The sequence below is a fragment of the Danaus plexippus genome, chromosome 10, assembly GCF_018135715.1.
Source record: "Danaus plexippus chromosome 10, MEX_DaPlex, whole genome shotgun sequence".
Taxonomy (NCBI): domain Eukaryota; kingdom Metazoa; phylum Arthropoda; class Insecta; order Lepidoptera; family Nymphalidae; genus Danaus; species Danaus plexippus.
The window spans coordinates 6214326-6227193 of NC_083543.1; the positions used below are offsets into that span (position 1 = coordinate 6214326).

Consider the following 12868-nt stretch of genomic DNA (forward strand, 5'->3'; position numbering starts at 1 on the left):
ATGTATTAATGATTTTTTTAAAGGTATTTCAGGATAAGAGTCAGTTCAAAAGTGACTTCAAGGTGAATGTCCTAAGGGGTCTTCGTTTATCTCAAGACAATGAAGAATATAAAATTCTAGTATAATATATTTGTATAATGTTTCACCGTGATCTCCTTTGTCTTTAGATAAAGTGGTCTTTTTAAACGCAAGTCACGACGACATTTAAAAGCTTGTCGTTTTTTACTTTTCACCACATTACTATTCTGTTTCTCTTTACATAACTCTGTATCTTCAAATTAGGTTCATTACAGCTCAATCGAAAGAAGTTAGGCACGGCATGACAGTCAAAGGTGTGGGTGTAGATTAATTGTATAATGTTGAGGCAATGCGGGAGATTGGTGATTTCAATATGTACAATACGCACAAACGAGAAGAGCAACCATTACAGTTTTCACAAACGTTTAAGGAAATTAAGGGCAAAATTAAAAGATAGACGCATAAAACTTAATACATAGAACATGCACACTAAGTATTCATCTAAGGTGTGGCAAAGAACTGAATTCATTTTGATCGTAAAAAATAACAACTACTCCTTTGTAGCTGCATAATATGCAAACAATTTAAAAGAATATATAATTTGTTTATATGAATGATTTGTGTAAGTCTTTCGCTAAGATGATGTCAACAATGACAAGTGATATGTCAAGAACTAAACTAATTAGGCGTTAAAATGTCCTCAATGCACACAGCCTTGCCACGCTCTATGAATCTTTACGTATACATTGCACTAAATAACCGAGGGGTCGATATAAAGGTACATTACATTTTACAAAATATTAAAAGAGTGTCAAAATTACTCGTACAATACATATACATGAGACGTGCAGGCAGGGAGTAGAGAAGGAAGCGAGCGAATAACACTCACTGGGGCGCAAGGCATCGGGTCGCACCAACAGCCCCCCGCAGCCGCGGCAACGAGGAGCTCTTGGCTGGTACACGGTACACGACATCTCCAACAACACACTACAGTACCACTCAACATTTATCTCGCCGTTACTAAGCTTAGATTACGATTAACATTCCTCATTAAGTACGTACGGTACACTAACAGAAAATAATAATGATACCTAATATGACGAGCGATTAAACTAGCCACTATCTGCTGGTTTCTATTCAACTGAATAAATACCAATTCATAGATAATAATATACAATCAATATCGACTCAAACAAAGACAACTCGCGGGACTCACGTCCCACCAAAGATAAAGTGAGAACACAGAAGCGTGCTAAGAGAGGAAAAGGAAGATATAGATTTACAACACGGAACACATTCAACGGATCGGAGTGAAGACAGCGGCTCACCTGCGTCCCCGCTCATTCTTGAGGGTGCCGCCATACTTGGGTCTAGTGCCGATTAAGTCAATTATCTCTGGGATACAACTGGCAAATATCGCCTAAACGCCGACAGACAAAACAAGACATTCACATTCAAGTCAAGTGGTGATGATGTGGCCCCAGCGAGCCGCCGGCGCGTGCGGGCGGGCGGCTCGCCGGCGCCGGCCCCGGTGCTGCGCGGAGCACTCGAAGGGCTCGCGGGGCGCGGGGCACGGGGCGGGCGCGCGGGCGCGGGCACTGGCTGTGTGTGATCTCGGGACTCGTGGCGAGGTGCCGGAGCTAGCGCTACAGCGTGGCGACAGGCATCGTGTGCAAGCGAACAAACCAAACACTACTTCATCGACAGCATTACAAAACTTTACATCGGCTCTCTCCAGATCTAGTCTCGTTAGAAGGATTAAAAAGCTCAATGGTGTCTCGAGTGTATTTTACGAAAAAAGGCATGTAGTAGTGCGTCGGTCGACCGCGCGCCTGTCTCTCGTGTACGGGGAGAGGGGCGCGGCCGCCGGGAGCTAACTCTTCGAGCATGCGCCACGGCACCGAGAGACCGATTCTAGTGAAGGATTAATAAATTTTATTAGCAAACTCCGCATTCAATCAACCAAGTCAGATCGAAACCGTGAGAGGAAGCCTGTGGAGCGGGGGCGTGAGAGCAGGGTACCTGCGGCGGACGTCCTTGTTGTACCGGCCGCCGTATTTGTTCCGCTGCGCCGCCAGCTCCGTGATCTCGGGGATCCAGCTGGCGAACACAGCCTACGATACACAGCAAACACCGTGAGGTGAGCGACCGCCCCCCCGCGCGCCCGCCCCCCCGGCCGTGAACCCTCGCGCTCGCACAAGGCTGTGTGGCTTGAGTGTCGTCTGTCTGCGTGTGGCTGTGGCGTGGTGTGGACGGGTGCGGGACTTGGGTGCCGTGCCGAGCTACGCTAGCGGGAGCTACGTGACGACAAGCCGTGACAGGACACGTGACCGGGTGCATGCAATGCCTGGATAATTACGCTAACTAATCGATGAACAGAACTTAAAAGAAATCGGTATCGCCGGTGACTAAACTAAGACGATGGGCATTCGAGATAGACGCATGGTAGTGCGCGCAAACGAGTTAGCCGTCGCAGACAGTTGCCGAGCGAGCTTCGCCCTGACGTCACAGACCAGTGCGATTGAGCATTTCGTGAGTGATGTCAAAGCGTAAGTCTGCCCGCGACCATCTCCGGGACTGACGGGTGTGCGCGAGTAGATAACACAATACATCTGACGGCACTGAGCAAGCTTTTGTAGAGGTGATGACTTCACATCGTCTCGGAGAGTTCGAGCGATTCAGACCGGACACGGCAGATACGGAAAACGGTTACCGAATAAGACGTGGCGCGGATTGAGTCGCTTTCACTCTCGATTCAATTTATACATCAAATTGATACCTTTTTCCATGTTCACGCTTCAGCTCGCCACTGTACTTGGACCTACTTCCTACCAGCTCTATAATTTCAGGAATGCTACTAGCGAACATTGCCTGCAACAGACCATGGTGTCGATCGAATATCGAGTCGGCACGCGGATACCATCGTGTGGTGCACGACAATGTCCACCTTGAGTATCGGTAAAACTATGGTGACGTATAATAAAGTGTAGCCGATAGCGGAGCGAAAATAAAATAAAATTAACGAATGTGTGTCTACCGGTGATGTGAGCAACTGAACACAGCCAGGCACAGGTGCGCATGCAGAGATCGCGAGGTGGGAGGGAGGGACGGCGGAGCCGGAGGGTACGCGGCGGCCCCTACAGAGGCTCTCTACCACGCTCCCCAATACACATCTCCGAGTACGAGAGATCCTCTGGCGGCACGTTGGTGGTTATCACGTAACAAAGCAAAAGTAAAAGAAAACAATCATGCAATTAAAGTCATTGATCGAAGTAAAGCTCGTCTCGTATAGACGTTCTTTGAAAGCGGGAAGTTAGAAGGTAGCACATTGATCCGATCCGATTGAAGTCGGCCGGACGTCGTCTCCGGCCGTACCTTGGCATGCGCTAGGTGGTGCTCTAAACAGGCTTACGGTCATTCAACGAGCTGTGCGTTAACCGGTAAGTATAGATCTCTACCAAGTCCCATGTGAGCTATTACAGTAATATTACAGTACGAAGAATCGTTAAATTTCCTTTTGCTTTGTTATTCAATTCGGCCTAGGGCAAGGTTCGGCAAGACGACACGAATTTCAAGCATGTTAATAGAACTTTTTAATATTTCTACATCCAATATGACCTTTTCAATAATTTGGGAAAATTAAAGCTTGCCTCCCCTTACGAATTCATTAACTTAAATATATTATTGTGGGTATTTTTCATTTATTATATCTGTTATATAAGAGCGATGGAGTGTTACTTACCAAGCCGACGAGCAGAAAAAAAACCAAAAATGTTCTGCCCAGCACTGTATGACAGAACACATCACCATAACCTACGGTGGACATGGTCACTATAAGAAAATATACGCATGTCCAATATGATAATGATTGCGCATTATCAAAATCCATCGGATCCCAGAATTTTCCAACTAGAACAATAACAATGAATTTACAGTATATTTTCTATGTAATAAAAATAATAGTTTTATTTATGTACTTTATAATAACAGCGATATACCAAGGATCTTGGGACGAAAAGGTTACGATGTCCGTTTTACTCGGACAAATAATATTCAGGAATAAAATAATAAAAAAACAAGCAGTAGGAATCTAATAATAATGATCGAACTTACTAAATGAATAATTCCGGCTGCTGTAAGCCATACCGATATAAATATAGAAACTAATTGCGCCAAACGAATTGAGCTCGATGTCTTTAATATATTGAGGTACTGCAAAATATCAGGCACGGTCATTAAGCGCAGAGCTCGGAGAAACCTTAGCCCTGGAAAAAAAAGCAAATACACTGAGATAGTTCAACATAAGATAAATGTGTTTAATTCCATTCGTAAAAGTCTAACATGACTAGAAAATCAAATAAATTATTTTGTTTTAAAGAGCCGTTCATATAGAAATGTGTACACGATTTTGTATATTTCTATATAAATCATAGAAACTATTCGTAAACCAACTTCATAGTGACTTACCTATCCACGTTCTGTCCAGGTATATCGATACAAAGGATGGGGGTATCGTGAAATAATCAACAAATGAATACATCTCGAGCATGAACCATAGTTTGTCACTAGCTGCTATAAACTGAAAAGAATTTATTATAATAAGACTATATTATTTTAAAATAACAAATAACCATGCATATTTTAAAATATTTCATTGTTATTTAACTACATAATATTAGTATATAGGTAAAAAAAACTAAAGGAAATTTCAAATTTTGGTGGAAATTATGAAATTACGATCATCAATTCTCTTATGAATAATATTAAGCTCCAAATTTATTTCATAGTTGGAAAGAGCGCTGAAGAAGTCAAATTATTTTGATGTTTTCTACTAATTTGAAATCTATGACGTTTACGTGTAGATCACATAAAATAAAAAAAACATTATAGACTCACTCGTATAAAAAAGTAGACCATAAAAAATATGTTAAAGGCAAGGTCGATTTGCTGAGTAATATTGTCACTCCATTTCTGGCATCGCTCAACCTCCTCACTAAAAAAAACATCAGTTAGCACGTGAAAAAATATAAAAAATATATACACAACAATTATACGTAAGCTTTCAATACAGACATCAGCTGTAGACGGGCGTGTGATACAAGTCAAGATAAATGTAAGAGCTGTAACACACTCGTATGTGTAAAGCGGTTTATATCGACAGCTGTGTTGGTGATTCTACGCTATGTATAGTATGTGATGCAATTAGTGTTAGTGTGATACAGGTCTATGAAATTAGCCTTATGCCACTTAAAGCTATCTTGACTAATACCAAAACGAGCCCATAACAAAAGCTAACATATACTATAATCAGCAAATTTTTCACATTGATTGGAGGACTCACGTATTCCTTATGAATTCAGCATTATAAGATACGTTTTAATTAATATTTAAGCTAAAATTGCAAACTATCATAGATATAAGAGCGTTTTTTACCTGGACGCGTCGATGAAGTAGATGATGAGCGATGCTATACTCAGAATGAACACCAACACTACCTGGAAACGAAAAAACAACAATATTTAAAAGATTTGAAAGGCACAAAAAGCCTCTATTTAAAAAGAGATAGTCTTCGAAACTGTTAAACAGGATTGAATAAGATTTTCACATGGCTGTAGACATAATTATATGGCAACAAAGCCGTTCCTCCTTTATTTCCGAAATATTCAGTTTCATAGCATTAATCAGAAATAATTTAATAAAGTCACATAAAGCAAATGTTCATAACTATCTCACCAGATAGGTATAAACATAATGCAACTTCATCTCGTAACCGTTTGCAATACTTTTTTTCATTCAGAATATAATTCGTTTCTCTACGTAAAATTATGTCCCATTAAATGAAAGAATTTTATACAGAACTAATTCGATGGTAAATTTTCCATTTGTATATTATTATTGATTTGACATCTCCCCAAAACATTTCCAAAATATTTTTGCTCTTTGTTCAAAAAGTCTTCGGAAAAATCTGAGCTAATTAAAACAATGCATTTTATAAAGGGGTTAAATATTGACAAAATTATTGCTACATTTCATTTTCTAAGCATGTTTATGTCTGAAAACATCTAAAAATCAGTATGAATCTTGAACAGCTCCACCTCAATAAGATAAGGGCTGTTCTCTGTTTTTTTGTTTCCAAGACATTCACTCGAATGTAAATACAATATAAGTTACGCTTATCACCTAATTAGATATATATTATATTTAGTCACTGGAAGAAATTGCGTAGCAATTTGTAAATTAGTGATAAATGTCATTTTAATTGATAGAAAAAGAACTGGGATGTGTCCAACTTATACCAACACTCTATATGCAGTATTGAACGCTTATAAAAGTCTACATATATACGTTATATGTATAAATGCTGAAACATATCTCTTAAGACGTCAAGAACTTTATATAATTAATATTCGTGAGGCAAATTATTTTCAATGTACATTTTATTTGCATGCTTATATTTAAAATTCTAGAGTATGTTTACATTTAAACTGCGCACTTCGTATCAACATAAAGTACACGATGTTTAACATATGCATATATATATTAATAAAATATATACATACTTCGATGCCGGTGCCTACATATTTAATATTCATCAAACTATTTATTAGTCAGTGCGCAAATACTTATGTCACCTTATACCGAGATCATGATTTCATTTTTAATGAACGTGATGTCAGACAGTTTATTCATTTAAACATCTCGAACAAACACGATCAACCAAGCATATATTTAATATCATGGTTTTTCATATCAAGCGCAAAATTTTAAAATATTTTTTAATTTTATCAGAAACGAGGTCGTATTGCTATTAACGAGCTGGTGATAAAATCAATCTGTCAATGTCAATCATTTTCACGGTGCCACGATATTTTCCATTAAAAAGTGCACCCAAGCTTCGTGTTATAAAATTTTAAATTATTTAAAAGCGTCTAAAACAATTTTACTTCGCCTCAAAGAGGATTAAGTGGATACCTTTTAAAAATTATAAATAACTCGCATAAATGTAATTAAATGTAAATAAATATATTTTAAAAATAGATACATTAATTTATGATATAAAACATGTAATCATAATTATCTTTTGCTATTCAACGCTATAATATAGAAAAAACTTGATAACTGTCGCCATTTTTATTTGACATAACCTTCTTGTAGACCACAGTTATACAACAAAAAAATATACTACATAGTTTTGTTTCATTCATAAACTACTACAATTGAGCATTCATTATGCCAACTTAAAAACGTCTAGAGAAAAAGTAAGCAGCTGCAACCGGCTAAGTGGCGCCATCTTGGCACGAATCCGATACCATCACAGCTAATGGCCGCAAAAAGTGTCTCTATATTTTCATTCGCAATAAATCAAGTGTACTGCTACAAATTGCTTAAACATTGCAATTCATAGTTAAAGTACCTACTTTATGGTTATTTATATTTTTATATTTATTGTTTTACATCAAAATAAAACAAATGATATTATTACCTAATTTAAATTATTTTTTTCATCTTTTCAACTCTAATGGCTGTCTTTAGAATAACTCTTGCCATGAAGTGTCATTCGAGTTAATTTATTTCTTTGAATTATTTTTATCCACGACGCCACATCTTTTTCTTGGCAATTATTATATGAAATCACTTACCCTACATTCATAATTAAATAAATATTCACAACCCTAATTAACACAACATATGTAACGTACAAATTAATATTATTCACATTTACATAGTTATGTTATACAAATATTATTGTCAAAATACATTATTATTTACTATTAACAGTCCATGATGCTATAAAACAGAACAAGTTGACCCATTTTGAACACGTCACTTAGGCGAGATATCGGAAAATATTTTCAGAGGCCCCGACGTTCCCGAATACAAACGTTTTCTGAATTGATTTCGTTGCAAAATACATTTTCAATAAACTTTTAGTTATAAATTTATTTCATTCGTAAATGACGATCGTAGATTTTCGTTCGTGACATTTCTCTTTATATATGGAAATATTTAATATAATGTTCTCAATTTTGGACACAATGAACATTTTAACGCCAACTGTCGTAGTCGCTAGCGACCTGAAACATTCTCCATGAATCAAATCAACTACTAATGAAACAAATTCATGATTTTAAATAAAAATACTACAGTTGAATGAAACTACCATGAAATTATACAAGAGAGATTTTACCACTTAAAGTATAATACTTCTATAGAAATGATATTTTAACAAAGAACATTTATTAGATTAGGCTGAGTACGCACGCAGAATCCAATTATGTTATCCAATTATGGAGGGAGCTATGCCATAACATGCTCTTGCAAGGTTGCAGCCTTGACTTAAAGAGATGCAAATATGGCACCAAGAAATTACCATAATATTATTAAATATTTTAATCCGAATATAATGTTAAATTATAACAAACATATCAACAAACTTTTTTTGTGAATGTTTTCATTCGTTTCGTGTAATGTTTTCAAGTTAATTGTTAGTGACACAGACAAAATAGCTAAAGTATATGTTCTGTAATATCACTAAATTAGTTATACGAACCAAATACATAATTTATGTAGAAAATTAGTTATCATTAAACTATGTATTGAGTTTAACTCAAAATGGTTCAATTTTTTATGGTAAATACACAGTTTTTGATCAAATATAGCAATTTGTCGTATCGGGTTAAGCATGAATTGATTCTCAATGTAATTCCACACAGGTGGATTTAATTAAAATTATGCTTTTAATGGAAATGACTGTCTCAATCCCAGTTTAAATAACATTTCGTGACTATTTATCTTTTTTTCTATTTAAAATATAACATGATTTACAGCTTTAGTTTTGGACAAAAATAGGGCGTACAAGCCGGATATCTATTGCTGGAACCATATCTGTGAATCCGGTTAATAATAAATTACAAACTGAAAGTGATAAAAAAAAAATTCGTTCTTTAAGAATAATAAAATCAAAAGCAGTCAAAATTATATAATACATCGAGTCTTTTCAATACGAAGCAACTGATATATTCCACAGCAACTTATCTCTTAGCTACCTTTTCCATATATCGATAATTATTCCAAAATCAACGTAACATTAAATTTCAATTCTAGAATATTTAAAAAAATATATATAGTTTCATAAGATAAAAATATATTATATAATGACAAAAATATTAAACGAAGCGTCATCGTGTCCAAGTTTATATAAAATCACTGAATAAATATTATATGAAAAAAAAAAATACTAAACATAAAAACATTTTTAATAAAAGTGCATCCTCTTTTAGAATTAATGTCATCCAATAAAATTATAGTGATACTTTAATGTATCAAATGGTTAAAATAATATGAAACATATATCATTCTAAAATTAAAATTAATAAACGTTTAAAAGTTAAGATGCGTTCACAATTCAAAATGTAAGTTGAATACTAAGTTATATATTAACAAGCAATTAAATAAATATAAGTAATTAAATTAAATTAATTAATTACACTTTTGGATTTAAAATTCCGAATAACAGTAACGTACGAGGTCGGAATTAAAATACATTTTATCAAAATAATGTCGACTCGCGGTCGTTTTCATAAATATGAATGGCCAATAAAAACCATGGTTCGTTTCGGAATTACGGATTTTGTATTGGACATTAAAGCAAACAATAATTCGTAATTTTCGATAATTGAAAGCCGTCCTATTTAAAATCATGAAAATGTGATAAAATTTAGATTGAAACTGTCATTGTAAAATCAGACTTGGATGTTCATAAGGATTATATTGAACGGGGGGAAATGATGCGTTGGACCTCTTTGATAGATAATTAAAAGTAAAACATGATATTGTTATTTTAAAACGCCTTTTATGACTCTTAATGAACGTTAGTTAATAGCGTCAATTATCGCGAAATGTCAGTAAACCGTTTCTGCCTGCAACTTACCGGCGTCGGAAGGAAATTGAGTTAGCTCCCTAATAAGGTGGTATTAACCAGACACTTAAGGTTTACGTCAACGCGTCGCAGTCAGTTTAAGTAATGATAACCCTGTTTTAAGCTGAAAAATTTTAATAAGCAACAAATAAGGAGATAGAATTAAAACAAAATATCCTCTTAATCTTTTTTAAATAAAGAATGATAAATGACCTCTTGACTTTTAAGTTATAACTGGTTCACGAATGTCATTGAATTAATGAATGACGAAATAAATCAATCAAAGCAATAAGGTAATTTCATCTTTGACGAACAAAGCTTTATAATGCAAATCAACTATTATTTTTTATGATCCTCATAACACAAAGGCATTCTATTGTTTCCTATAAATACTATGAATTGCTCAAAAGATTAAAACACATTAAATAAAAAAATTATTCATGTGCTCAATATCTGCACAGCTTTTATTTGTTCAGTCAATGTTTTCATATCACATCACATATTTACATATAGGCTTTATTCAAGGCTTCTAACTAAGTAGTTGAGAAATCCATTTGGACAGAAGCCAAATTCATTCCGTTTTGCTTTGATCATGATATTTACAACACTTTCTTCTGAATATAATTTTTATACAATAATTTTAAATTATCTCATTTTTCGTGAACAACAAACGGTTCACGTGAAGAAAAACAAGGCTTTTATTTTTGTTTAAAATAAAGTATTTTATGATTAGGATCATATGTATATAACTATTATAAAATGTCTTGGTTTTAACACTTCTCATAGATTATATTTTAAGAAGACAAGATGAAAGTTCTAGGAGGGTTAACGTAGTTGATACTACGTACTTAACTGAAAGGACATTGATGTGGTTAATACAGGTTTTAATTTCATTTCTGCTTCCATAAATCTTCATATGCACTTTAAACTATTTAAAAATCGTAATCTAAACCGAAAAAATCTCGAAAATAACGTAATAACGTCGCTGGTATAAAGTACCGCCTCTTTTTATTTATTATCCCTCCTATTTTTAAAACACATATTTGTTAAACTAGCTAAAAAATAAAGATATAGAATTAAAAAATATATATCTTCTATAAATAAATTAATATTTAATTAGGTCTTTCATGCTGTTTCACAAATACGCTAGTAGCATAAGTCAGAAATTTTTATGTCAACAGTGAGATAAAAAAACGCGAACCGAAAATTGTTAACAACGAATTTTTTAAATTCACCCATACAGCGACAGAGGTTTGCACAAAGAGTTAAAACAATGTATCCGAAAAAGTATGTACAAAGTGAAGTATTGTAATTAATGCTGTCACTGGAATTAGTGCGGAGAATTTCATAGCAACGTATTAATAGTAAAAAATCGGTTCAAATTATATTATTCTTAAGACATATTTTAAATCGACGTCACAAAAGGCGTAATATAGATATTTATAATATAGTAAAATAAAAAAATAAAAAAAAAACAAAAAGGAGGCCGAAAAGATGTTTTAAAAATATATCTGTTATTTGAAACATAAATTAAAACGAACAAACAAACCGGCAAAGTGATGTATCGTTAATCTTAATTAATTGTTGCTGGATCGATCTTATTTAAACGAATGTGATTTTAAACGTAAAAGCGCTTTGGTCGGTGATATTCCTATAACATTTACACCGATGCTACATATATCATATTTGTGGTAAATTTTTATGATATCAGAATGTAAGTTTAATAACGTTATGAAATTCATGATTAATGGAAGTTAGACAATCTTCCATATCATTGAAACTGAAAGTGTTCAGCTGATTGAACTTTGATATTGTTGAACGTACTGTTAATTGTCAATAGTTATTGATAACCCCTTTTACGGCTATTTGCTTGTAGGAAAGTCTTATCTTGTTTTTGATTAATAAACTACAATTTTCTATGTGTATATAATAACTTTGTTAGTGATACTTAATATGGAAATAAACGGTCATAATATAATATATTAAATTCAGATTTAATTTTCACAATTTTTATATGATTAATATGAGCAAAATATATATTATTATGAATTATTAAGTAAAAGTAATAATAAACGATATCAAAGATTTTTTTTCATTTTATTCATTTACTTTTATATTTAATTTATTTTAAAATTATTTCAACCCCTTTTTACTTATTAAATTTTTAACCCTTAATAATAATTTAACTAACATGCACCTGTATGTGTATCTTTTTACACATTTCTGCTATGAAATATTCTGCAGTACCCTTTTTGTATAGACAGCTTTGTAGCACTATATACTTGTGTATAATAACAATAATTATTTTACAAGATTTAAGTAATATTTTATAACACAAATTACCTTTACTTTAATAGGTTTGACAAAATTTGACCGTCATACATTAGACAAAATTTAGCAAAACGCTCAGTTGGTGGATTAAAAAAAAACTATTTTTTAAATAAGGAATAACGTTTTTAAAAATAGACAAATCAATAGTTTTAAATCTCATCTCATTTAATATGTAAGTACAAAAACAAAATAAAACTAAACATTTTGTATAATTTGTTAAAAACTGTGAAACAAAAAAGAATTAACAGGTTTCTGAATTGCTGAAATCAGAAAATATATATTTTTTGTTTGTATATGTATTTTTACCTCAAGGACGTTAATACAAATGACACGATCCGTACAAAATAACTACAGACATTTTATGACATGTGCAACGTTAATCCCAAGAATGGTGGACGGAAGATTGCAGGGCGGAGTTCCGAAGTCTAGTTGACGATATATATATATTGCACGAGCAAGCAATTAGAAATGTAAAAAAGACCTATAAGTAGAATAGTTATAATAGTTTTGTGGCCTATTTACATCTGTAACGCAAGCCAAGTAAAATTTCCCGGTACATAGGGTTGATTTTCGTATATCAAACTTTACAGCAGCGATGTC

General features: G+C 33.8%; 1 protein-coding gene across 1 annotated transcript in view; it reads right to left on the reverse strand.

Annotated features, from left to right (window-relative positions):
- Positions 1–12868, reverse strand: part of LOC116766652 (calcium-activated potassium channel slowpoke) — a 37954-nt gene that overhangs the window by 13059 nt on the left and 12027 nt on the right. Inside the window, 7 exon segments of the mRNA XM_032656613.2 lie at positions 2041–2132; positions 3761–3915; positions 3918–3927; positions 4132–4283; positions 4486–4597; positions 4915–5011; positions 5452–5513. Coding sequence (XP_032512504.2) covers positions 2041–2132; positions 3761–3915; positions 3918–3927; positions 4132–4283; positions 4486–4597; positions 4915–5011; positions 5452–5513 — 680 coding nt within the window.